The 26,863-nt window shown below is 34.7% G+C and overlaps 4 protein-coding genes across 4 annotated transcripts; all 4 read right to left on the bottom strand.

The window, feature by feature from the left end:
• Positions 1-281: 281 nt before the first annotated feature.
• LOC113848266 (probable pectinesterase/pectinesterase inhibitor 12) lies at positions 282-2,219 on the bottom strand. The gene is made up of 2 exons (XM_027477716.1): positions 1,292-2,219; positions 282-973 (listed from the first exon to the last, which is right to left on the bottom strand). Exons 1-2 carry the CDS (start codon positions 2,217-2,219, stop codon positions 282-284), a joined length of 1,620 nt encoding a protein of 539 aa, XP_027333517.1.
• Positions 2,220-5,294: 3,075 nt separating this feature from the next.
• Positions 5,295-8,403, bottom strand: LOC113846860 (pectinesterase/pectinesterase inhibitor PPE8B-like). The gene is made up of 3 exons (XM_027475566.1): positions 8,010-8,403; positions 7,405-7,929; positions 5,295-6,258 (listed from the first exon to the last, which is right to left on the bottom strand). Exons 1-3 carry the CDS (start codon positions 8,335-8,337, stop codon positions 5,564-5,566), a joined length of 1,548 nt encoding a protein of 515 aa, XP_027331367.1. The 5' UTR covers positions 8,338-8,403; the 3' UTR covers positions 5,295-5,563.
• An 11,322-nt stretch (positions 8,404-19,725) lies between these two features.
• On the bottom strand, positions 19,726-21,910 carry LOC113874716 (DNA repair protein RAD51 homolog). Its single transcript, XM_027512931.1, has 9 exons — positions 21,809-21,910; positions 21,501-21,645; positions 21,298-21,408; positions 21,114-21,205; positions 20,841-20,935; positions 20,636-20,749; positions 20,208-20,337; positions 19,944-20,065; positions 19,726-19,849 (listed from the first exon to the last, which is right to left on the bottom strand). The coding sequence occupies exons 1-9, from the start codon at positions 21,908-21,910 to the stop codon at positions 19,726-19,728; spliced, it is 1,035 nt and encodes a 344-aa protein (XP_027368732.1).
• Positions 21,911-23,616: 1,706 nt separating this feature from the next.
• LOC113874715 (putative pectinesterase/pectinesterase inhibitor 45) lies at positions 23,617-25,855 on the bottom strand. The gene is made up of 3 exons (XM_027512929.1): positions 24,918-25,855; positions 24,664-24,824; positions 23,617-24,308 (listed from the first exon to the last, which is right to left on the bottom strand). Exons 1-3 carry the CDS (start codon positions 25,853-25,855, stop codon positions 23,617-23,619), a joined length of 1,791 nt encoding a protein of 596 aa, XP_027368730.1.
• Positions 25,856-26,863: the final 1,008 nt, after the last annotated feature.

Raw genomic sequence — 26,863 nt, 5'->3', positions numbered from 1 at the left:
TAATACAATAACACATTTATTAGGCAGTATATTTTTGTACCTTCACATTGGCAGAGAATCCACATTTGCAGCTTAGTTAAAAAATATATCACGTGTTTGACTTGGATAAAACGTTAAAATTAATTAGAGGAGAAATATTAAAAATATAACTCAAACTTCTCACGGCACTTATCGAACCTAATCATATTAAAATTAGTCATTCACCTTTTTGGTTTTACATTGGCGAAGGCAAAGTGGAACAAGCTAAAGCAGTAAATAATTGATCTCTTTAATTTAATTTATTAAATCCCATCATCATAAGGGAATGAAGTAGACCCAAGCCAAGCATCACCAATGATGAACTCTGAGACTGAAAAGTTGTAGGCACTACTATAATCCATTAAATGGTACCCAAGCCATGTCACTCGGTTATCTGTCCCTGAACCAGACCCATAATTTGCATACTCTCCATAATACAAAGTGTCCAAACCTTGACCATCATCAGACCACTTTGTCCACCCCATTGGGTCAATAAAGACATCAATGTAGGACTCAAGGTAAACGGTACGAGAATAGGCCCTCCATGGCCTACCGAGGTAGCTCTTAACACTAGCAGAGTTGGAATACAAATCAGTGGTAGCTAGAATTGAGCAGTTTTGGATTGAGATGCCAGTGTCTTCATCTGGGGAATCTCTGGATTGTGCAGTAATTACAGTGAATTGGCCAGGCAATGGCATCCTAGACACAATGCTACATGCTTGTAAAACCACAGCTGCATTTCCAAATATGAAATCTATGGTCCCATATATGTTACACTCTCTATAGAATTGTCTAAAGGAGTGAACGTAAAGAGTGTCTTGGTAACCATACATGGCACACCTATAAAAAGCAGTGAAGTCTGCATTCACTCTTAAGGCAACTGCTTGATGCTTCTCTGGCCCTGCCTTGTTCTCAAAAGCTATATCACGTGCCAGAAAGCCATCACCAGAAACCGCTGGAAAACAAAAATAGAGAATGATCATGCAATTGCCATACATGTATAAGAAACATAAAATAAAAATTTTTAAAAAAACTCCCACTTCTCTATAAACCTATGGACTTATCATCACTCAGCATTCTTGCCAAAGTCTTTGAAGTAAAGTTTTACTATTAAAAACTCTCATTAAGTTAGAAGCTTATGGACTGGAACTATTACAAATTAGTCAGTGCCACAAACAGACAAACTCAAAGCATAGGCACTTGTCACATTCAATACACAAAATCAAATTGATCAATTGGTAAAGGGTTATCAATAGTTCCATAAAGGATTTACCTAGAGTAGCAGATCTGAAAGTGGTCCAGCCGATGACACTTCTGCTGCCAGTAATGACAGTGACATCTTTTCCGTCGCCAAGCAGAACAATATTAGTCTTATAACTTGGGATTTCAACATTCTCCTCGTAAGTCCCTTCTTTGACATAGATCACTGTCCTATCTAAACTGTTATTGGGAGAAAAATTGATAGCTTCAGTGATTGTACTGAAGTTCCCAGTCCCATCTGCAGCCACAACAAGCACTTCATTGGAACTTAGCAAGAGACGGTGGTTTTTTCTTAAAAACCACGTTGGAGCACTCATCAAACGCCTATTCTTGTGTTCTTTGGAACTGGAAGCCTTCATTTGAGGCTTAGGGACCATTGAAAGAGAATCACTGACATGCTTGTAAGAGTTGATCACAGAATCCACCAGAACTGGCTTAAGGGTACCTGAAGCAGAATCTATGCTTTCAAGGCATGTGTTTTTATTGGTAAGGGCTGCACTGAGGTAAGTTCTTGCATCAACTAGCTTTCTAGAATCTTGGGAACGAATCCCAGATAATGATCTTTTTAAGGAAGCTAAGGTGGATTGTTGAAGTTCTTTACAGTCCTGGACTGCACCTATTTTGTTCTCTATGATGTTGGAGGGTCCCGCTTTGTTGAATAGATCAGATAGTTTTGTGGCTTCAGATATTGCTACTTCTAGGGACTGAAGAAGGGTGCTGATGATATTTGGATTTATGTTTATTGAGATGGAAAGCTTCGATGAATTGAAGCAAACTTCAGGGTATGGTCTGGTTCTGCAAAATGATTTTAAGGAAGAGAGGTTTGCATGCAATGTTGCTGTGGAAGCATTGGAGTTGGAGGAGTTGATTGCCCATGTATGTGAGAATGAAAAGAAGATTGTTAAGAGAAGGAGGAAGAGTTTAGGAGATGAAGTAGCCATGAAATTACATGAAAAAAAGGAAGAAAGACACAGTTAAATGTTAATTATGACAAGTTGAAGAATTTCAGCATTTGACTCATGTAAATAAAGCAGTTGGTGGATAAGGACTTAGATTTTTTAACCCTTTTTTTCACTAAATAGTTAACTTCGAAATTTGAAAAATAATGGAAGGGGGATGCATAGTGCACAAAAATTAAATGTGTGTCATATTGATTTTCCTATATTTCTGCTTTGGGGGGTCACTTGTTTTGTTTTTATTTGGAAACTAACTTTGTATTATTGGCATTGGCAAGCAAAATGAGAAGGTAAGAGTGACAAAACTCAAAAGGAACGATCATTTCACTAAGGATGTCGCTCTTAGAAGATACTGTGATAATACAATATGTATGTCGGTGAAAGAGAATAACCCGTGTTAGGGAAACATTGTCTCCATATTGGGCCATTCTGTTTTGGATTTTTGTAGGTAACAGTGAAAATAATGCAAGGGTTGGTGTACTAATCAAAGCGGCATTCGTATATTGACAGTTCCACTTTGAGCTTTTCAATACTTCAACTGCTGATTTCTATGGCAGATTAGTCAGAAACCAAAGGTTGCAATGCAAGCACTGTTCAACCATTTTGATGACTGGTAATAGGTAAATGGAATGACTATGACACCTTCACCATCGACTTTCAAGGGATATTACCTTTATCATCTGGGCCCATGGATTTCCTCTAAAAGTTGGTTATATTGCTTTATTTGCTCAGTGTTCAATAACTCAGGATAATGATTAAGCAACTTGTTAAACAGACACTAGTGAAGTAAAAGTGTCTTATTTATTTTGAAAATGACAAAATTTAGACATAACTTTATATATATTTTCCATTTAATTATTTATTAAAATAATCGATGTTATGTGAGACTATTTTCTAACATTAAATAATTTTTATATTCATGCAAGGCTTTTAGTATTTAATGGAATGAACGTAGAAAAGTTCGGTCATCTCAGAGTTTAATGTCAGTCAATAATAGAGATTCAACGACGTTGAGTATATTTACATAGACCCTTAAATATTCGAACAAATCCCAAAGCCATAAAGAAAAAGTGTAACTAGAAAGATAAACTTACTCAAAATATTCTTGATGTGAGATTATACTTTATATAGACATGCATGCATCTTGTATCTGATTTTTGCGTGTACAGATAATGATAAGATATAGAATTTATCATATGAAACTTACCTTTTCAACTGCATGAAATAATTGAAGTTGTCAGAGCCTTTTGTTCATTCTATTAGAAATGTGCTATAAAATTGAAAAAAGTATATTTCAACCTTTTTTACATCAAACGTTTCGAGAGTAATGTGTTTTTATTGATTTCGTTAACATTGTCCCTGGATTATACACCCTTTTTATAAAAGTGCTTGAAATTGTACACAGGCGCATGATTTGTAACCCAGTAGAAAACATAAGCATATCTACCCATTTCCCAATGCCGTTTAAATGCGTATTTAAAAATACGTAAATATAAATTTAATACTTATTGCGTTTAAATGTGAATTCACCTGCTTGCCGTTAAACCAAACATGTTATAAGTAGATATATGTGCATGGAAGTAAGTAAAATCATAGAATAATAATTTAAAATTTGATCGATACATGTACGTCGAAATCACGATCGAGCCAAGTAAAGTAGAATATTTCAGTCACTGGGTATCATTGACCAAAACCGACAACAATAACAATAATAATCTATTTAATAAAAGAGTTTTATTAATTTTAATCTTAAAACTAAATTTAAGCATCTATAAATCAAACTTTTATAACAAAATATAATTATTATATTAAAATTAAAAAATATAATAAATATTTTTTTAATAAAATTTTACTATTGTTAACTGTTTATTCTCAACTTTAAAAATTGGAGTTAATAAATTTTTTTATAAAAAATATAAAATATAAGATTTAAATAAAGTTACATATCAAACATTAACAAATATTTATTTTTATCAAATGAACTATCTCACTAAATAATCAAATGTGTATATGTTATTAGAGGACAATTAAATTGATTTGATTAAAATTAATTTTGAGTAAAAAGAAAAAAAAATGTAATTTTTAGGTGTAGGAAAGTTGATGGGATAAAGTTTACTTAATTAGAGAAACTTCGTAGACTAAAAAAATACTCAGAGAAATTAGATTAAGAGGAACCAACAATATAATTTTTATATTTTCATAACATTAAATGTGTTTATTTTTATTTAATATTTCTTTGTAAATTATTAACAATAACAATAAGATGATATGGTAATGGTACTCCGTTTGCTTATTATGTATTCGTATTATTTATTTTTTAAGGAAAATACTACTGACAATAATTTTTAAGAGAATTGTTAAAAGAAACCAAAAGTGAAATTTTTTATGAAAAAACATTACGAACACCTCACTATAGTTTTTTAATATTTTTTATTTATTAATTTCTTAACTAATATCACAAAATTTCAAACAATATATTTTTTGAAATAAACTAATAATACATGGACATAATTCCGTGCAACGATCAGGAGGTGAAGACCTGAAATCTCAACTAAATATATGTTCAATTTATTTTGTTTTAAAAAATACTTATTTATTTATATTAATTCATTGACAAGTTTTTAAAAAGGTGAGCAATTATTTTTGCTGATATAAGTATTACGAAATATGCAGCAAATGGATAGAATACAATATATATGCACCAACAGCACAGCAAATGGATAAACCATTCCTCATGCAGTGATTTGCGTCCACCAAATAAACTAATCCCATTAAGATAAATTTTCCAAAGTGATGGAGTGTTGTTGATGGTCATTAATGCTAACACCAAACACTTAAATGCATAATTCCCACATATAATAATATGAAAGACGTAAGAGAGTTTTTATAATATTGATGGTTTTCTTTTAGTCAGGATACTATTTTATGTGTAAGTTCAGGTACAAGTCTTTTTCCTAAATATGAATCAGTGCAAATACTAGTAAGTTGTCCAAATCCAAACCGTTGCCATTCCTAAATTAAATGCATGGTTCCCTATTCTGATAAAGACAATAAACTTGAAAACGAATTTGCACCTTTTTTTTGCAAGAACTTAGGTGAAGAATTCCAAAACGAAAATCACCCAAGAACTCCCAAACCAAGAATAGGAAAATCATTAATAATCAAGTACAAGGTAATTAATTAAAGTGAACAAGGACCCCCATTCACCCATTTTTTTCAATAATATATGTTTTTCCTATGATATAAATGATATAAAGAACAACTTTATATATATATATATATATATATAAGTACAAGAATGGCAAGATTTGCCAGTTGCTTTGAAAATATTAATTGAATGCAGCAGTGTAGGTCACACCCGTGGAAGGTAACCATAGATTCCCCTCAATAAATTGAGCCACGGTGAAGTTACTGGCCACGCTAGAATCATTTAATACATGATACCCTGGCCAATTCACTCTGTTAGTTACTCCAGCACCTGGACCAGTGTTCATGTACTCAGCATAGTACAATGTATCCAAAGCAAAATTCCCATTCCATTCTAGCCACCCTTCTGGTCTTATCACGTCACTCATGTACGATTGCATGAAAACAGTTCGTGAATAAATCTTCCATGGCCTACCCAAGTACGTCTGGGTGGTGCTAACTAAGGGTAGAAGAGCAGAATCTGCAGTGATGTTACAGAATTGGAATGAGAAACCCGTTGGTTCATTTGGGTCTTTTCTACCTTGAGCTGTGATCGTGTTCTTCTGATTTGGCAACCCTTTGGTGGGCTGGATCAAACAGTTTTGGAACACTGCAGTGGCGTCTCCAAAGATGAAATCAACAGTGCCAGTGATCTTGCATTCTCTGAAGAATTGGCGCATTGTGTGAGTGTAGAGGCTGTCTTGGTATCCAAAGATCCCACATCGGTAGAATACGGCAAGGTCTGAGTCTGATCTAAGTGCCACTGCTTGGTGCTTCTCTGCACCTGCGGTGTTCCGAAAGGAAATGTCTCTTCCTATGAATCCTCTCCCACTAACAGCTGCACGTGACCGCACACAATCAAGTATCAATCACAATTAATTAATTGATTATGTTAGTTATTAGTATGTGATTAAGTTTTGGGCCCTACTTAATTGTGATTAAACACTTTATTCAATCTTGTTAGTTCCGAGATGATTGTTGCATTCATTCATTAGGAATGTTCTGCCCTTCTAAATATGCATTTTGAAAGGTTAGGGAATTCTACAGACTAGAAAGTAATGTAAAGGGTCCCCATCAATTGTTTATTTTTTATAGCAGCACCTTTCGGCTTTCGTTAAAGCTATAATTAAACTCATTAGTTATGCTAAGTGTATTCTTAGTTGTTTATTATGAAACAACTACTAACAAATATTTAAGAGAATATTACAGTGTTATAATCCAACTAATGTATACCTTTTAAAAATTTATTAATTACGCACGTCATTATACCAAAGTTTAAGATGAATCAGGTCAGTTTTTAACAATACAAATATATCATCGCAATTTCAAACAATTACAAATATTAACTATATCAGTCTTTCTTGGACTCATTAATTAATCTTGAAATATACTGATAGAATTAATATTCATAATTTTATAAATTAATTATATATTTTTTTTTAATTTTTTAAAATTATTCTTAAAAATATTTAAATTAATTTCTATTATATAAATTAGACCCTTAAGTTTCTAAGGCATCAAAAACCTTCCATCATCACTTTATCAAAATAATTTATTTAATTTTGTAATATCATCTAAATAAAAAAAATAATGGTTTATAAAAAATTTGCAACTCTTCAAAACTAGAACATTCAAAAGAATAACATTGAAGACTAATTTAAAGATTTAGTCAAAAGAAAAAGCTTCCCATTATCCAACCATTACCCCCACCTCGTAGGCAATCAACTTTAGTCTTCAAAATAGAAGATTCTGTCACCCGCAAAGCAAATTTTCAATTTTAATCAATCTTAGAAAAGTTTGTTCTTTATAACAATTTTAAATATTTTTAATAGTTAAATTAATAAATAAAAATATTCAAATAAAATGTAATAATAAATGTTTAAACACTCTTTTAAATATTACGTCTTTTTAAATTAAAAAAAAAATGTGTTGAAAACAAATCAAGAAGAAACAAGGATAGCAATGGGAGTGATGTTGTTCTTACCAAAGGTAGGTGAACGGAACGTGGTCCAGCCGTCGATGAAGCTCCGGTTACCGGAGATTACAGTAGCATCCATCCCATCTCCAACCATCATAATATTCCACTTCTTCTTCTTTATCTCAACATTCTCTACATAAACACCCTTCTTCACATAAATGACAAAACGCTTCATGCTATAATCTGGTGCCGCCGCCACCGCATCCATGATGGTAGCGTAGTTCCCAGTCCCATCTGCAGCCACCACCGCATCTGCAGCCACCCCATTCGCCTGTACCAGCTTCCTTTCCCTCGGTTTAACCCACGAAGGAAATTTCCCCTTCCCACTACCCAATTCATCTTTCACAGGAACCACTTGTGTAAGAAGCTGCTTCACCAACGTCATCACTTGCCCAAGACCAGTTGAAATCAAACCCTTCACAACACTATTTGTACCTTCGAATCCCTCCATGCATGTCTCTGGATTCGAAAGTGCTGCACTTAGCCATGTCCTCAAATCAGCACTTAGGTTCCCAGTACTGTTGTTCTTCCCTGCAACAACAACAACAACGTTAATTAACGTTTAACAAAAAACAGAGTAAAAAACAGAGCAATGTTATATTATATTTCACCTTTGGGATTCTCAGTAGCGGAGAGAGACCACGAAAGGACGTCAGAGGAAAAGTCAAGCAAATCGAGACAGTCAGTAACGGCATTAGAAAGACGGAAGTTACCAAAGCCATGGGAGAAGCGTGACAAAATGGATGAAATTTCTTGTAAGGCGCTAATAACTTCCCTCACTGAGCCTCCAAAATGGGTAGGAGAAACTTTGAGGCATGCTGATCCCGAAAAATCTGTGTTAGCACCCAGTGGGGTGCAGAGTGGAAGAAGTAGGAAGATTAAGAAGGTGAATGTGAGAGTGTGTGATGTTTGTGGCTGCTTAGTTGAAGGAAGAGCCATTTCGAACTTCTTCACTTGGAAGAGTGCCTCTGTTGTTGCAAGGCAAATAAGGACCGAGAGGGGTTCGATATTTAAACGGAAAGGAAAAAAGGAAAAGCGATTGGAATGTGTTGGTTAGCTGTGAGAATTTAATTTAAGATGGAGAGAGTCAGCTTCAGAACTTTAGTCTAAAGTGAACAAAATATTTAGAACATTGAAAAACAACATTGTCGTGAGGAATAGTTTTGAATTAAAATAATAATAATTTGGTGATTAATTTAATGTCATGTATAATCTTGGGTAAACAAAAATCAAAATTTTTAATTTAAATTTTAATATATAAAAATAAATGCTATTTACTGAAAATATATTGAAAACGAAGTTACTACGCATGGAAAATAGAGTTGATACACTTGACGAGGTACGTTTCATGGAAAAAATTACTTGGACAACGGACAGAATGATGGTCCAAACCTCTTGAAAGTTTGAAGAATATAATAGATAATGCAAAATATATTATATATTTTATTTAGAAATTCTTAACGAAAGATAATAGAATACTTATTGATAAAGCTAAAATGAAAATAGGGCCACAGAAAGAAGAGGCCATTAACAAAAGAAAAGCAGAGCATGTGTCGGCGGTAACTTAACTATATATGCATGTCACTCACTCACTACACTTAGAAGCGTAGAACCAAATGTACAAGCTAAGGCAAAGGCATCACTGTGACTGCTACAGATTCCACCAAATCATCAATTTGTAGCATCGACATTGACCTCTCTCTGTTTTTATCCTCTTCAGTTAAAACAAAATCCCCACTTTCCCACCAAAGAAAATCTCTTATTTATTCTTTCCCCGTCTCAAATGAAGAAAACAGATAAAACGTAGTCATTTTTTTTATGCAAGCGACCCATTCTTGTCCATTGTCCCTCGTCATTAGACAAAGCAGCATGGCCAAGATTTTCAATTCCATGGTTTCAGCATGTTTGGTAATAGATGCAGACATGCACTCAGCATTCAAAACAATATATTTATTCAAGTTCTTCCATGCTCCATCTTACTGTATAAATAATATAATATCTACTCTTCTTCTTACACACACTTATAATAAGTTATTACTATATTGTTTATATTTATTTAAATGAATGTATCTATTGGCTTAAAAAGTTATTTAAATTACCTAAAGTTTGACTTTCTTAATTACTTTTTTTAATTTTGACCTAATTTATTTGTACATAGGCCTAATTTAATTTAGACTTTGTGTGAATCAAGTCACAAGCTTTTAATGAGAAATCAGATCTATTTTTTCACTACATGTGAAGGGTCTAGATATAAATATATAGATATTCATTGAACATGAATATGTAGACATCATAATTATTATCCATGCAGGTGCAGGATTGGATTTTTATTTTTATTTTTATTTACCTAAAATGTAAGCGTGGGCAGTGGGCATGAATATTCTAGCGAGGATGTTCACAAGGAATTTCAAAGAATTTAAAATTTAGAAATTTTAGTAAAAATTTTTAATAGATTAAAATTTAAGAAATATAAATTTTAACAAAAAGAGTGGAGATTTGAATTTTTATTTATTTATTTTGTGTTTCATTCATATTTTTATTTATTTGCAGTTAATTTAATAATTTAAATTTTATATATTTTAAAATAAATAAATAATGTAATTAAAAAATTTTAATTATCTCATCTATCACATTGTGATAGTGCATAGATATACCCTTTGAAATTGAAACAGTGACTTTGGGATGACTGTAAACAGTTAAGCACAGTCACCGTAGAATATGACTGTGAAAGTGACGATGTTATATACATGAGTTTTTCTAAATTACTATCTCAAATGCATAAAGCGATGAATGAGTAAGTATACATATGAGAGGAGAAATCTGAATGGACATTTGATTCTGAATGCACAATAAGCGATTGAAATGAAAGGGAAAAGGTTCCAAACGTGTCATTCTCAAAAGCAACAAAGGCAAAAGCGACATGCTTTAGAACAAGTTGAAATGCTACAAAAACTAAACGCGTTTACAGCTTGCTCTGCTGCCGTTTTGCTTTAACAAGTTCTTCACATATTAATATTCGACAATGCTTATAAATAAATAATGCCAAAGGAAAAAGATAAAAGGAAGATAAAAACGCGGTATTCGATGTCGTTGCTCTGTTCTCTCAAGAATCTCTCCAAATCAAAACCTTCGCTTGCCTTTTCGATTTCAATTTTATTTTGTGTGTACACTATTTTTATTTCTTTTTTATTATCATTTTATATATTAAATATTCATTATTTTGTAATTTTTTTATTTAGACTGTAAAGACACTGTTAGTAATAGATCTGAATTCGGTTCACTTAATATATGAACTAGACGTTCAATTTTTTTTTATTTAAACTATAACAATTTGTTTAAATTAATTTTATATAAAAAAATTATTAATATTGCAATGTCTTCTCTTTTGAGATATATAAAATGATATAAAAAAATATTTTAAAAATAATTAATATTCTTTAATTTTATACAGACATTCATCTATTTTTTATTATATTTTTTCACTAAAAATGACTTGATTGAATTTTTTTTCAAAAAAATTAAAGATTCTTATAATATTTATAAAAATTAGAGACATATATATATATATATATATATAATTCCAAAATTTACATCAGATTTTTTTTTTTGGTTATTAAAATTACAATTTCATGTTCGTATATATCTGTTCTTGAACACAGATTTGGATATTCAGTAATTCTAATTATTAGATTACTGCCAGTAGTTTAGTGTGTGGATACTAGATAGTGAAACTGGAGAATTTTTTACTGAAAATTTCATCAACTTTTAAATATCCGTCTTAAAGTTAATATTAAATATCTGAAAATAATACTTTTTATTAAATACAGATGTTTATAATAAAATACTGTACTCTCAATAAAACTTATCAAAGTATATCTTAAAATTAATCATAAGAGTTAATATCAATGTTTTATATAATTTATTATTTGTCTGTGTTCTATAAATATTATTATATCAAATTAAATTAACCAATAAATTGCCAAGGATACGTGCATGCGGCATGCGAACAAAAAAATTGGTTGTATAGAACAAGGAGTTTTTAATAACTTGGACATCAATAATAATAAAAATAAAATAGTTAGACAATGGTGTTGAATATAATTTTTAATAACAAGATAAAATATAAGTAAATATTTTTTTTAAAATAATATGGATAGAAAATAAATTAATAATTTAAATAATTTAATTATATTTGTTAGTATCTATTTTTTGCCGTCCCTGACTGATTGATTTGGACATAAAAAAAAGGGGTGTCGAGAGGGTTGACATATTTATGCACAACTGAAAGACAGCTGTGACCCGTAAAGTGAAGTTTGGGTGAGTGTTCACAACCGAAAGCAAATGCTACACTAATAAAGGATTGCATTTATTAACAATTTCATTAGGAAAAATTAGATATAATATTATAAATATATTTAAGTTTTTATGTGTATTAATTAAAATTACTTTTTCCGATTTGTTTAAGAGCACGTGTCGAGAGAGATTAAATATATTTTATTAGATTTTTAAAGTATTATATATATATATATTGAATAATGAATTAGTAAAATATTAAATAAAAAATTAATAAAGGTCATTTAGGCAATACCATATAGCATAAATAAATAAAAATTAAGAATATCAATAAAATCTGTCTTGATTATGTCCAGTGAATTATTTTCATCTTAAATGTTTTTTGAAATTTTGAATTGTGCGAAGCATATTTTAAAAGAATGGCTAGAAAGCAGATAGATGGAGAGAGGTGTGTTGGCATTTATGTAAACAAATGACATCTTATCGAATTAATTTTTTCACATTTAATGGCTAAAATTGTTGTTCCCGTTTAAATGTTCATTCGCGGGCTTTGGTTTTAGATATAGCAAATGTTTCGTACCCGATTTTTCAGAAAAATATTAATAATAAATTAATGTATTGTTAGCATAAAAATTTGTATTAACAAATTTACAACCTAGTATCATGTATTAACAAACTAGATGAACCTAAATATATTATTATACATCATAAGTCGTTTTGGGATCAATTGATGTGTTATGCTACAAAGGAGCAATATCACCAGAACACAATTGTCGGTTTCGAAAAATATCAAAAAGTAGTGGGAAAAAGTTGATTATCTGAACCAAGGAACTGAATGTCAAAGCATCATGATATTTCAAACACCTTCTAAATTGTTTTTTAACCATTTTCAATGATTATGACCACAGTATCGAAGATTGCATGCACTTATATGTTGCATGTTTTTCACAACACGAAAAAGAAATATCACCAAATCATTTTTGTCATGACTCTGCCCACTTTGGTCGCTAGCACCGACGATCTTGAGAAAGTTACTTAACCGATTTTGCTACTAAATATTGTCATGTGATTAGATTGAGAAGCTCATGAAATATTTAGTTCTAAACACTTATTTTCATAATAGTCATTAAATAAAGCTGAGAATTGTAAGTTATTAAAATTATATAAATATAAATTGATATGTGTACAGCAACTATTCTACCTTTCTTGTATGGAGATAGATATGTGAAATTTTAAAATAAAAATTTGGTAGCACTGGTAAACTGGAGAAGCAAGAATATATGAAATCTCTTTCACTTGAGTAACAAGCATAGTAAAGATTGACATTGAAGGTTGGCGTTAGTTACCAGGGTGATTTGAAACTTCAGTTTCAATACCAAAAATACCTATGATATTGCACTCATATATATATATATATATATATAGATATAATTATTTCTGATATCCCATTTACTTTGCCTAATTAATGTTGAGAGTGATGCTTACACTGACTTTGAATTCTTACTTTCTTGTAGTTTGTTCTGGTGTGCAAGAGATATTTAAGCTTCTTTCTCATGGAAAAAGATCCCCTCATGTTCAAAATCGAACATGAGGGTCATGTTGGTGTATTTTTATAATTTTGCTTAAGCGAAATTTTGCTTGCTTAAGCGAGCGTACAAAAATACACCAACATGACCCTCATGTTTAATTTTGAACATGAGGAGATCTTGATCCCTTCCTCATACATTTGTAGATCCATCTAGACTATCCGACCTACATAAAGTGATAATTTTTAATTAGAATATTAGATTCGTTATTGAAGTAGGAGTCTTATTTGTAGAATTGAAAACTGATAGGGGAGAAAAGATTGTTTGTATATTTCTCACTCTTTTTGTCAAATAATACAATGATCTATTTATAAAATAAAAAACTTAAATTCTATTAATAGCCATAAACTACAATCAAAATCCATTATAACCATTTATCAAAAATATAACTGCTAACTCTTGACCTTTTATTCTAACAAAAACTGCTGAATTAAAACCAATTAAAACCGACATTTAAGTTTATTCAACAAAACTCCCTCGTAAACTTGAATGCTTCTGCCATCCTTCATGCCAATCAATTTCTTGCAATTATCAAAAAGTACCGTTGGTAGCGGTTTCGTGAAAATATCTGCGACTTGATCTCGACTTGCCACGTGCACTAATTCCACATTTTCTTCCTTCACATGATCTCGAATAAAATGAAAGCGAATGTCAATGTGTTTGCTTCTCTCATGATTCACTAGATTCTTTGCCAACTCAATTGCTGATTTATTGTCAACTCGTATCACAGTCGCATCAATTTGTTGTTGCTCCAATTTGTCCAACAGATTTCTAAGCCATATTGCATGACATACATACCCAGATGCTGCCACATATTCAGCTTCACATGTTGAGAGCGTCACGATTGGTTGCTTCTTTGAAAGCCAAGTAAAAGCTGTGTTACTCATAAAGAACACATACCCTGATGTACTTTTTCGATCGTCTAAGTCTCCGCACCAATCACTATCAGAGTACCCAATTAACTTGTAATCTTCCGCTTTCGAATAGAATAACCCTAGTGATATCGTTCCTTGGATATACCTTAGAATCCGCTTCAACGCCTTCCAATGTGAATAAACTGGCTCCTCCATGAACCGACTTACAATGCCAACACTTAACAAAAGGTCTGGTCTGGTGCATGTGAGATAGCGAAGACTTCCCACCAAACTTCGATATTTGCTCGCATCAACTCTATCTCCTCCATCGAATTTAGAGAGTTTTGCACCCGGTTCCATTGGAGTTGATACAGGATTGCAATGTGTCATCTTGTATTTTTTCAAAATCTCCTTTGCATATGCTTCCTGTGACACAAAAATCTCTGTCTCTTCTTGTCTTACCTCCAGACCAAGGAAAAACTTTATCAAGCCCAAATCTGTCATCTCGAATTCCCGTGCCATTGTGCTCTTAAACTCTTGTATCATTTTACCATTGTTCCCTATAAAAATGAGGTCATCAACATAAAGAGCAACAAATAACATATTACCTCCAATCTTCTTCACGTAAAGGGCATGTTCATAGGGACATTGTTCAAACTCGTTCTCTTTGAAGTATGTATCAATGCGAGAATTCCATGCCCGTGGTGCTTGCTTCAACCCGTAAAGTGCCTTCTTTAATTTCAGCACCTTCTTCTCTTCTCCTCTTTTCATGTACCCGAGTGGTTGTTCTATGTAGATTTCTTCTTCAAGCACTCCATTCAAGAATGCCGACTTGACATCCATTTGGAATATCGGCCAATTGAATTGAGCCGCTTGTGAAATGAGTAATCGGATTGTCTCCATTCTTGTAACAGGAGCAAATACCTCATCATAGTCAATTCCCTCCTTTTGCTTGTATCCCTTTGCAACAAGTCGCGCCTTGTATCGTTCTATCTCGCCTTGAGCATTCATTTTTCTCTTGAACACCCACTTCACACCAATGGGCTGACATCCTTTCGGTAACTCCGTTAACTCCCATGTGTTGTTGCGGCCAATTGCTCTAATCTCTTCGTCCATGGCAGTTTGCCATTTCTTGTCTCACACCGCCTCTTCAAAGCTTATATTCTCGGAATCTGCCGAAAGACATACAATGTGTACCTCATTTGTCGAATCATACAAATCTTGCAAACTTCACATTCTGGGTTGTTGCGGTTCATCTTCATCACTGGTAGTTTCAGGATTTGTCGGTGTGATTGTTGGTATAGCGGTTGATGATTCTCCATCTTCATTGATAACCTCCATTGAGTTACTCCAATCCCACTCATTTGCTTCATTAACTTGTACATCACGACTCACCACAACCTGCTTGCTTATTGGGTCTAGTAACTTGTATCCTTTTGTTTTGTTGTCATACCTAATAAAAACATACCTTTTGCTTTTGTCTTCGAGCTTCGTTCTTCGCTGATTCGGCACGTGTGCATAGGCCACACTACCAAATACTTTGAGATGAGAAACCGTTGGTTTTTGTCCACTCCATGCCTCTTGTAGTGTTTGATCATCAAGCTTCGCATGTGGACACCGATTTTGCACATAGATAGCGCATTGCACGGCTTCTGCCCAAAATTCCTTCGGCATCTTCTTGCTCTTAAGCATTGATCGAACCATATCAAGAACAGTCCGGTTCTTCCTCTCGGCCACACCGTTTTGTTGGGGAGAGTATGGTGCGGTTAGAAATCGCCTTATGCCTTGCACCTCACAATACTCCATGAAAGCTGTTGAAGTATACTCGCCACCTCTATCAGATCGTACCGATTTGATGTGTCTACCGATTGCTTTTTCCACCACCACTTTAAACTTTTTGAACACCTCGAATGCCTCGGATTTTTCTTTCAGAAAATAAACCCAAGTTTTTCGTGAGAAATCATCAATAAAAGAAATAAAATATCTCTTACCGCTAAAAGATTCAGGAGTGATTGGTCCACATATGTCGGTATGAATCAATTCGAGAGGTTCCTTAGCACGATATTCTGCCTTCTTTTGAAATAAAGTTCTCGCATGCTTGCTGAGCACACATTCTTCATAAAATTTGTTCTCATAGTCCATGTCCGGTAGCCCGTGCACCATGCTCTTCTTTGCCAACTTGTTTAGACCACCATGATGTAGGTGACCAAAATGGAGATGCCACAGTAAAGCCTTGTCTTCTACGTTGACTCGCAGACATTTTTCTCGAACGCTTGTCAAATTCAGCTTAAACATGCGATTTCTCCCCATTTCAACTCGAGCAACCAAATGCCCGTGTTTATCTTTCAAGTGTAATATCCGGTCTTTCATAAATACGGAATAACCTTTCTCCATGAGTTGCCCCATACTCAAAATGTTGCTCTTGAGATCTGGTACGTAATATACATCTTGGATTAACCCAACCAAGCCATCCTTTTGTAAATAACAAACCGTACCTTGGCCTTTGACTTCAACCTTCGACGCATCTCCAAATGACACATGTCCAGTTTCAACCTTTTGTATCTCTTTGAATAGGTGCTTGTGCCCGCACATATGATTGCTTGCGCCCGTGTCAAGGTACCACACCGTGTTGTTATTGGTGTTAACTTCGTTGTGTGCCATCAAGAGAAAACCTTTTGCTTCCACATCTTCTGTGACTAAATTGGTTGTCTCTTCCACCTTTTTCTCGACCCGACATTCTTTCGCAAAATGCCCCACCTTTCCACAATTATAACACTTATCAGAGTTGCAATCCTTCTCATAGTGACCATATTTGCCACACTTGTAGCACTCGATGTTGGAATAATTGGATCGACCGCCTCTCCAACGACCACGTCCTCTTCCACGCCAATTTTGCTGGTTTGAATGTTCTTTCTCCTCATAATATTCTTCTTGACCGCGACCTTTACCACCGCGACCATTTCCTCGACTTCCACGGCCACGTCCTCTACCTCGAATGTTTTGAGAATAGAGTGCCTTCTTGTCTTTGATTGACGCCTTGGTTTGAAGTGCTTGTTCAAGTATCTCCTCCTCCTCCTTCTTCTTACGTTGTTCGTGTGCCTCGAGTGAACCAGCGAGCTCGTCGATCGTTAGCATTGTTAGGTCTTTTGACTCTTCTATAGCACATACAACATTCTCAAAACTGTCAGTTAACGACCTCAAAATCTTCTCCACAACTCGTGCATCAGTTAAAACTTCTCCATTTCGGTTGAGTTGGTTCACCACGGTTTGAACACGCGTGATGTAGTCAGAGACTCCTTCCGACTCTTTCATCTTCATGCTTTCCAACTCACCACGAAGAGTTTGAAGGCGTACTTGTTTAACCCGGTCAGCTCCTTTGTACACATTCGCCAAAATGTCCCACGCTTCTTTTGAAGTTGTTGCATTCGCAATCTTCTCAAAGCCCGACTCGTCAACAGCTCGAAACAATAAGTACAAAGCTGCCTTATCTTTCGATCGCGTCTCTTTCAACGCCTTGTGTTGAGCTGCCGAATATCCCGTGGTAGTTTCTGGTGCTTTGAAACCTTCTTCTACCACCTCCCAACCATCTTGAGACCCAAGAAGAGCTTTCATTTGAATGCTCCAATTCTTATAGTTCACCTTCGTTAGTCGAGGCAGTGGCACATTATTGGTCACACTCGCCATAGGCTCTGATACCAAATTGTAGAATTGAAAACCGATAGAGGAGAAAAGATTGTTTGTATATTTCTCACTCTTTTTGTCAAATAATACAATGATCTATTTATAAAATAAAAAACTTAAATTCTATTAATAGCCATAAACTACAATCAAAACCCATTATAACTATTTATCAAAACATAACTGCTAACTCTTGACCTTTTATTCTAACAAAATCTGCTGAATTAAAACCAATTAAAACTGACATTTAAGTTTATTCAACATTATTATGTTAAGTGCACCATTTGGTTTCGCTTGTATTAGCTTTAGTACACTTGTGGTTGACCTAGATTTTCATTTATCCGTATAAAGAGGCCACTAATAGGTCAGTGTTTCATATCACAAAATAGAAACGATTTTAGACTCCTACTTTTTCATCCAATCCCTATAATTTTGAGAGTTTTGAAATGGTATTAGATTTAATGAAGGTTCATCAAAATGTCGGACCTTGGAAATAGCATCAACATGATTTATATATTCTTAGTAAATAATCTTTCTTGTTCTTTCCTTGCCTCAGTAAATTGAGACAAAAGTCTGACGAGGTAGCACATGAAGCAGCTCATAACCAGGATGGGTAAAGGGTGATACCTGGAGTAAAACTTTTTTTCATGATTCTAATATCATTGTTATTTTGGAGTGATGGTTATGAAATTCCAAGCCAAATTACAGCAAATTACAGTAAATAAACAATGTAGATGCCAGGTTTGATTGTAAATAGAATAACATTTTTTTTGGGCAGTGGCCTTTGAATTCCTTGGTTAGCTTTCTTTCTGTGTTTGTCAAAACGGGTGTGTGATGTATGGTATAGATCATGAATTCGTGACAGCTCTTTGCATTTTTGTCTCTATGGTATAAAATAATATTAGCATTCGACCCAAGTACTTGCCTTATGTGTCAAAAGAACATATACCAATTATTCATGGCAACCACTGAAAGTTTCATTCAACATGGAGGATTTTTAATTTACGTAGCTCTTGTAAAATAATTATAAAAGAAGAATCTCAAAGTCATTTTTTAAAGATGATTTTTGTAGAAGGGTTGTTTTTCTTTCCTAAGATCACAGGGTGTGGTCACAACCAAAAGTGAAGAGGGCTAGAACTCGTTCGGCCATAGGCTTTTATGCTATTCATGGGGCACCACAGCCAGAAGCTACACTGAATAGTAGTATTAATTAATACCTTGCGTAATATTTTTAATGTAATAATATTTATATTGTTTAATAAAATCCCACCACTTTTAGTAATTTGCTTTGAAAATCAATGTTAATATTGTTCATAAAAAATACTATTTTAAAAAAATAATAACTTTTAAAGAGTATATATTTTTTTCAGACTCTTTAATTAAATTACATATAAACAAGCGAGTTTAATTTTACATTAAAATTTTAAATAAATTCAACTTATTTAACATTTTAATTGTAATTCAAAAACAATTTTGAGATTGTTTCTGATTTTGAGCTTAATCGTGTGATTCATCCAATCCGAACAGTTCATTTTGAGATTGTGTGAACGATACCTGAAAATCGTGTGATTTCTCCAATAACCATTCAGGTGAAGCCTCCCCACCTTACACTACTTGCTGTTTTGATTCATCCAATCCGAACAGTTCATTTTTCCTTCATAATTATTTTCACTTTCCCTCCTTTCTCTTCATTCCATTATTTCCTATTTTTTTCCTTCTTATATCAGTTCTATCCAAACAGTGTAAAACTTTAAAGTGAAGTTCATTGTAACTGAGCTATGCAATTATTAGCATATAAAATTGATTAATATCGATTAATGTCACAAAATGCAAAGAGACGAAGTGACATTTACAAAAGAATACAAGCAAAGGTAAAAAAATAAATTTCATTATAATATCAGACATGTTAAAATTGGTCAGTCTTTAACATCTGCAACTCCTTCAGCACAAATCTGAAATCTTGCTTCAGCTTCAGCCAAACAAGGAGAACTTATCACTTTACATATTCGCTCTTCCCCTCTTCCTTTCCTGAGAGCTAGCCTGTCATCAAGAAATTAGTTAACATCCAGGGTCAAAACAGGCTTTGACAAGAAATAAAAAAGGAACATTTCATATCCTGCAGTTCAGATTTGACCTTGTTGTTGTAGCATGAGCCATAATGTTGCCTCCAATAGGCTTGATTTGAGGTCCAGCAAAGACTGCAGAACCGTCTACTTGTGAAACTACTTGATTTGTTATTACAACAGCCACACCAAACTACAATTAAAGAATCAGAACAAATTATTAGCTCCAAGAAAGTCAAATATACTATTTTCTGTAATTTAATATCCTAAGCCAGAATTTTGATTAGTTTGACAGAGAAGGTTAGGTGCACTGCCAGCCCAACAATGAGTTTTACCTCATCTGCTAATTTCTGAAGGCTCCTCAGAAACTTTGCTAGATGCATTTGCCGGGCTGAAAGTTCCCCCCTTCCAGAGAAATCTGTTCTATAGAGGGCAGTAGCACTGTCTACTATCATTACAGCAAACCTGTGTATATCAATCAAAATGTAAGCCTCAAGAGCATGTTTTGCCACCTAAACAAAAAGAGCTTTCTCACTTGCAGAATCAAATATCACTATTTAAGGAAATCTAACAACTCTGGGTCTGGGCCCAAGAAAAAAAAAAAACACAGAGGAATAAAACAGCCACTTCATCTGCTAGCCTATGATAAATCAAGATGAGCATAATGCACTTGTGTATCATTATGCGTATTTAAAAGGCGTATTATGTTGATTTTGGCAGATACTAAACAAAACTGAGCAAACAGAGCCATCAAAAGTCACACCTTGTTTCCACCATCATTGAAGCTGCTTCCAGCAGAAGCCGTGATTGATGATCAGTGTTGTACGCTCTAGCATAAGCAACATTTTCCAATACATCAGGCCCATCCAATCCAAACCTGTAGCAAAAAGAAACATAAATATTGAATGGACATACCAACATATCAAAGACACATGCAAGCAAAGTCATAATATCAAGAATCATTATACCTATCTGCTATCTGTAAGAGTCGTTGAGGCCTAAATGTGCCCTCTGCATCTATGTACATAGCTTTCCCCTCAGCACCTCCTTGGTCTAGTGGCAACTAGAACATCAACAATAAATTGAAACATTAGGCAAAGGTATAACACAGTATGTATGAACCAAAAGCTTCACAAACTCAAATTCCATGCCAAACATGACATGACGAGTTTAAAACTGAATACACTACAACAAATTATTCAGCATGAATGTATTCTGACTGCTGTAAATAAACCATTTACTTGGCAAGTGACACAGAGGGTGTGACACAACTGAGTCTTCCCAGATCGAAATTCACCATATAACTCAGTGATAGAACCTGACTCAATTCCACCTGGCAAAAACAGCATTATCAAGTTTAAGACACTTTAACGGTGAATTCCACACACAAACATTAAACAAGGTGTTCTTGTTTCTGATTCTGACCTTCCAATATCTTGTCAAGCTCTTTTGATCCTGTAGTTATCTGAATGATTGCATCACGCTGGGCATGGAGTTCACTAGCACTAGTAAAACCCATAGGCACAAGCTTAGAGGCTGTCAATCAAGAAAAGAAAGCAAACATCAAAAGAACTTCATAACAATCACAAGAAATAGCCAAGGGAAACAAAAGCCAATGTGAATAATACCTGCTTCAATTATCTTATCAACTTTAGCTTCACTGATTCCTTTAATTTGTAAAAGGTCTTTCCTAGGAGTGTAAGCAACGGATTCAACCGTGCAAATACCAGCATCTTTAAGCTTTTTAACATCTGTGGAGGCTATACCCGATGCCTGAGATTGTGATTAAGCATTAGGTATCAACAGAAAACACAAAAAGGGGGGATTTTTTACCAAAAAATAAAAACGGGTGAGAATTGAAATGCGAAAAAGGTATACAAAGGGAAAAAAACTAAATGGGGTGAGTGAGAATATGAAAAAGAAGGGATCTTTGAACCTGAAGTTGCTCGACAGGCAGAGGGCCATCTTGCATTTCTTCAGAATCGTCATGTTGTTGGACAGCTTTCTGGTTTCTTGAATGCTCCACGCTGGTTGACATCCCGTAAAGATTCGATCTTTGAGAAGTGATGGATGGTAGAGGGAAGAACGAAGGAGGGGTTGTGTGTTCAAAAGAGTGGGAGGGGCGCCAAATCAATTTTTCCCCCCACGAAGCTTACTTCACAAGCTTAACCAAGAGAGAGAGAAAGGAGGGAATTTTATTTTTTTTCTAATTTTTGTTCTCTTTTGTCAGCTTTTGGGGTATAATAGGAAGAGGCAAAACATAGAGAAAGAAAGAGGCCAGTCTTGTCTTTGATTGGCCCAATTCACATATGGATGGCCTTTCTCTGTGTATTTATTATTTGGACAATATAAAGAAAAAAAATAAAAATGAAAGACACCTCTTAACAAGTGTAGAAAACACTAATGATAGGATAAAAAAGGTCTAACATCTTAGGAAGAAGTTTATATCTTGATAGTGTGAAAAAGGACATCAAGTATCTTTAAAATAATACTTTTTTCGTTTCATTTAGATGTTATCCAGTACTAAAACATCTTGGAAAAATAATTCATGGCAACCACTGAAAGTTTCATTCAAGATGGAGGATTTTAAATTTAGGTAGCTCTTGTAAAATAATTATAAAAGTAGAATCTCAAAGTCATTTTTAAAAGATGATTTCTGTAGAAGGGTTGTTTTTCTTTCCTAAGATCACAGGGTGTGGTCACAACCAAAGGTGAAAAGGACTAGTAAAATTGTAGTATTAATTATGCTATCCACGGGGAACCACAGCCAGAAGCTACACTGAATTGTAGTATTAATTAATAGCTTGCGTAAAATTGATCCCTTCTAAAACTTTAATATTGGTCGAGATTCCATACCAATATGGTGCAATTATTCAGGCCTCACCCATTTCTGGTGCAGCCTTGTTAATTTTGTTGCTGAAATTTTGAAAGAATAACACAAACCACAATTTAGGCTCACGATGCATCTGGGTTGACGGCTTATTAAAAATTTAAAATCAAGGTGGCTTGTGCTTAGATTTGATTAAAAAAAAACTGTCCCAAGTGAGAATCCTAATCATGACTTGGTAGTTTGTATTACCACTGACAAGGAAGAGGCGCTAAGAAAAATTCGTAATTCTGGTTTTTTCATGTCCTCTTTTCTTACGTAAATTTTTTGCACACTCGTGTTTTTTTTTCTTATCACATTGCTTATTATATCTCTCGCTTTTTTTCCTCTTTCTATACTTGTTTTCTTTTTGCCTCTTTCTTCTGTACGTCCATTTCACACCTTTTTAAGGGTGTTCATATTAGAAAATTCTGGGTAATTTTTGTTGTTTCAAAAAATTAGATATTTGTTTCCCCTGCATTTTCAAATACAACAGATAAAATCAAATTATAAAATTTTATAGACATCTCAGATTTCACTTCTTAGTTCAGACTCAGTTTCTTTTTATCTGCAAAAACAGATAATTAGATAATAATTCTATTTACTCCAGCATTTGTTGATACAATTCTATGCAAGTATTTTCCATCCACTGTAGTTCATCCAAGATTAAATTTTTCTTTAAAAAAATGGTAAAAAAAGAAAGAAAAAAAGAAGAAGAAGATTACAATTGATCAAAATGAGCAACACCATCAACACAAACACAAGGATATTTCCCACTATGCCTAACACCATGTAGCATGTGTCTGTCATCAGCTCAACCCTCAAGCAAGACCTCAACTGGTATGAATGGAAAGGCCATTTGGAGCGAACCATTTATTTTAACCGTACAAGCCTTGCACAGCGGGCACACCTGTGGCTTGGATCCATGTGCCTTGCAAGAAGATCCCTGGAGTATATTTGGTAGCTTCCTCCCTGTCGATGACTTTGCAACCAGGCCACTTGACCCTTGCACTAGTGCTGGCACCAGGTCCTGTGTTATTGTACTCACCATAGTACAATGTCTTGAGAGCAAAGTCTCCCATCCATTCTTTCCACCCATCAGGGTGAATAAAATCACCTATTTCAGTTTCCATAACAATTGTTTTTGAGTACTCCTTCCAAGGCCTGCCGAGGTAGCTCTTGATCTTGTCCTTAACTGGAACAAGTGAGTCATCAGGTTTGATCACACACTTTTGTAGAACAATTCCTGTTTCTTGTTTGTTGTCCAGTCTACCTTGAGCTGTCACCAAGTTCTGCTGGTTGTCCAATGGCTTCCTAACAATCATGATGCAGTTCTGGAACACAACAGCTGCATTACCAAAGATGAAATCAATTGTACCTGAAACTATGCAGCTACGGTAGAACTGTCTGTGTGCTTGGACATATAGAGTGTCTTGGTAGCCCTCAAAACGGCAGTTGGCAAATACTGCACGTTCTCCTTGCACTCTTGCAGCCACTGCTTGATGCCCATCAGGCCCTGCGGTGTTTCTGAATCCCATCGCAAGGCCAAAGAATCCGTCTCCATCTACGGCTGCACCGTTCGTTGCAATAGGAATCAAAACAATATATTAGTCATCTATAATACCACAAATTATTTCATGAAATTATAAGCTTAGTCCTGATATTATAGAAAAAATTATAGTCTTTGAAAATTGGCGCTACCATTTAATAATCTGGTCTGAAACATTACATAATCAATTATTTTAGTCCTCAGATTTGAGGGATGCATGTCAAAGCCAGGAAACAGATGTGAATTAAATAAACAGACCCTTAATATCAAGGATTGAAGTGACCAACAGGCAATAGTGAATCACCGATTTCAAGGACTAAAATGTTAATTAATTATTATTTCAACAACTAATTTGATGGTTTAAGTTTTGACATACCAAAACTTGCAGTTTGGTAAGTCGTGACTCCGTCCCTAAAGTTTTTGCTGCCAGTGATGATGCTCTTTTGGGATCCATCACCATACATGGTTACATTTTGCATTTGCTTTGTTACTAGCACTGTCTCATCGTACACTCCTTCTTTAACATAAATCACATACCTGCGTTGTGACAACACACATTGTATACCTTGACATAACATGAAACACATATAACGATGTGATAAGGTAGTGAGTGAGATGAGAGGAGCATACCGTCCATCGTAAGTTTGAGGGATGGCATTCAAAGCTTCAGAGATGGTTTTGAAGTTTCCACTTCCATCCTTTGCCACAGTAACATTAGGTGTAGGTTTGTTATCCAAAGCCTTCAAAAATCTTCTGTCCTCATGGCTAATCCAAGAAGGAAAGCCATCTTTTTTGTCGAGAGAAGCAAGTGGGGAATTGGAGTTCTCAGATAGCAACAAACGGCCACGCGCAATTGCCTGGAATGTGGAGAGGACGGAGGCTACCTGAGACAAAATGGCAAGGGAGTTGCTGAGAAATTCCTTAGAATCTGTAAAGAGATTTTGAAGATCAGTTTTCAATTTTCCTTCAGGAAAACCATCAACGCAGTTTTGTTGGAAAGTCATAGCAGCACTGAGCCAGCTATTCAAATCAGGAGTTCTTTGAGACATTGATTTCAACTCAATTTTTGTAAGTTCATTGAGAGATGTTTCTAAGTCATCCTTGGCATCCTTAAACAGCTTCTTGCAATCTTCATATGCTGCTTTCTCTTCCTCAGATTGGAACTTCATAGAGACGGTTTCATCAAAAGCCTTGTCAACCTCATCTTGAGCATATTTCACATAGACCTTGAGAAGGTCTTTGGGGTGTGAGAGTTTTGGGTCATCCTGCATGGCCTTGTTAAGGGGTCCTTCACATTTATCTTTGTAATTTGCAGAGCTACACACCAACTTCACCATCTTCTCTGAAGTTGACACGTGTTGTTTGCTGCTGGCAGTGGCAGGTGCATGCTTCTGGTCACCATTGGTGTTATCATCAGAGTCATTTCTAACAACAACGAATGATGCTGCACCTATCAGACCCACAAGGACAATGGAAGAAACCACACCGATTAGGATCCTCTTCCTCAGCTTTTGTCTCTTTTCGTTGCTTCGCCTTTCTGAGATGAGGTCGAAATCCTGAAACGCCATTGTGAGAGTTTCTCTAAGGCAGAGGAGTCTCTGCCTTAGGTTCAAATTGAATAGAGGTAGAAAGAGATCTAAAGGGGGTTAACCACTCCTTCGACTCCTTTCCAATTTCTGTCTTTCATCCTTTGGAACTTTTAAAGTAGTTTGTTTGCATGGGGAGTGGACGAGAGACATTACAGGTTTTTCTATTTTAGCATGTTCGTGACTTGGTGCCTATGGTTCCAAAAAACGTGTGACAGGTTCTTCTCTTGTAATATCAACCTTGTTTCCCCCATCTTTCCATATACCCTTTTGACCGTCTTTCAATCTCCTTCTCCACCTTTTCCTTCTAAGGATGGCTGTGCACAAAAGTAGCATTGGTGCAAATAAAACAAACCCAATATATGCCATGCTACTTCTGTTGCAAAGAAGCTATATCTGAAAAGTAACACTTTTTTTATTTGTTCGTTGTTTTGGTCCACTCTTCCTCCTAAAAACTACGAGTAGGATTATGTTGCCTTTTTTAGCGTGATGGGCTTGGCCGAGCCTAGTCCTTTGGATTAAGATGGGGGTGATTTTAACCACGTGTCGCATGTATGGCAAAAGAAAAATAATAACACGTCATAGGTGCACTCGTAAGCATGTAAAGTGTCTCCACATGAAAATGAAGAAAACACAAACGTAAAGCTTAATGAAATGTGTCACATTTCTCGGAGATGTCAAGTGACTCAGTGTTATAGTGCTAAAACACGGTGTTTTTAATATGTAAATTTAGTCCAAGAAGCGTCCCAACTCAAATATGGACACATGATATAAAAATTGGGTTAATTAATGTATCCAAAGGTCGTGTCACATATGTGAGACACCTTGAAATTAATTGAAGATGCGTCACACTCCAACAGTATATTACTCGACATCTTATAATACAATAACACATTTATTAGGCAGTATATTTTTGTACCTTCACATTGGCAGAGAATCCACATTTGCAGCTTAGTTAAAAAATATATCACGTGTTTGAATTGGATAAAA

The sequence above is a fragment of the Abrus precatorius genome, unplaced genomic scaffold (genome assembly GCF_003935025.1).
Source record: "Abrus precatorius isolate BTA unplaced genomic scaffold, Abrus_2018 Scaffold8, whole genome shotgun sequence".
NCBI lineage: Eukaryota > Viridiplantae > Streptophyta > Magnoliopsida > Fabales > Fabaceae > Abrus > Abrus precatorius.
This window is presented reverse-complemented; position numbering and strand designations above follow the sequence as displayed.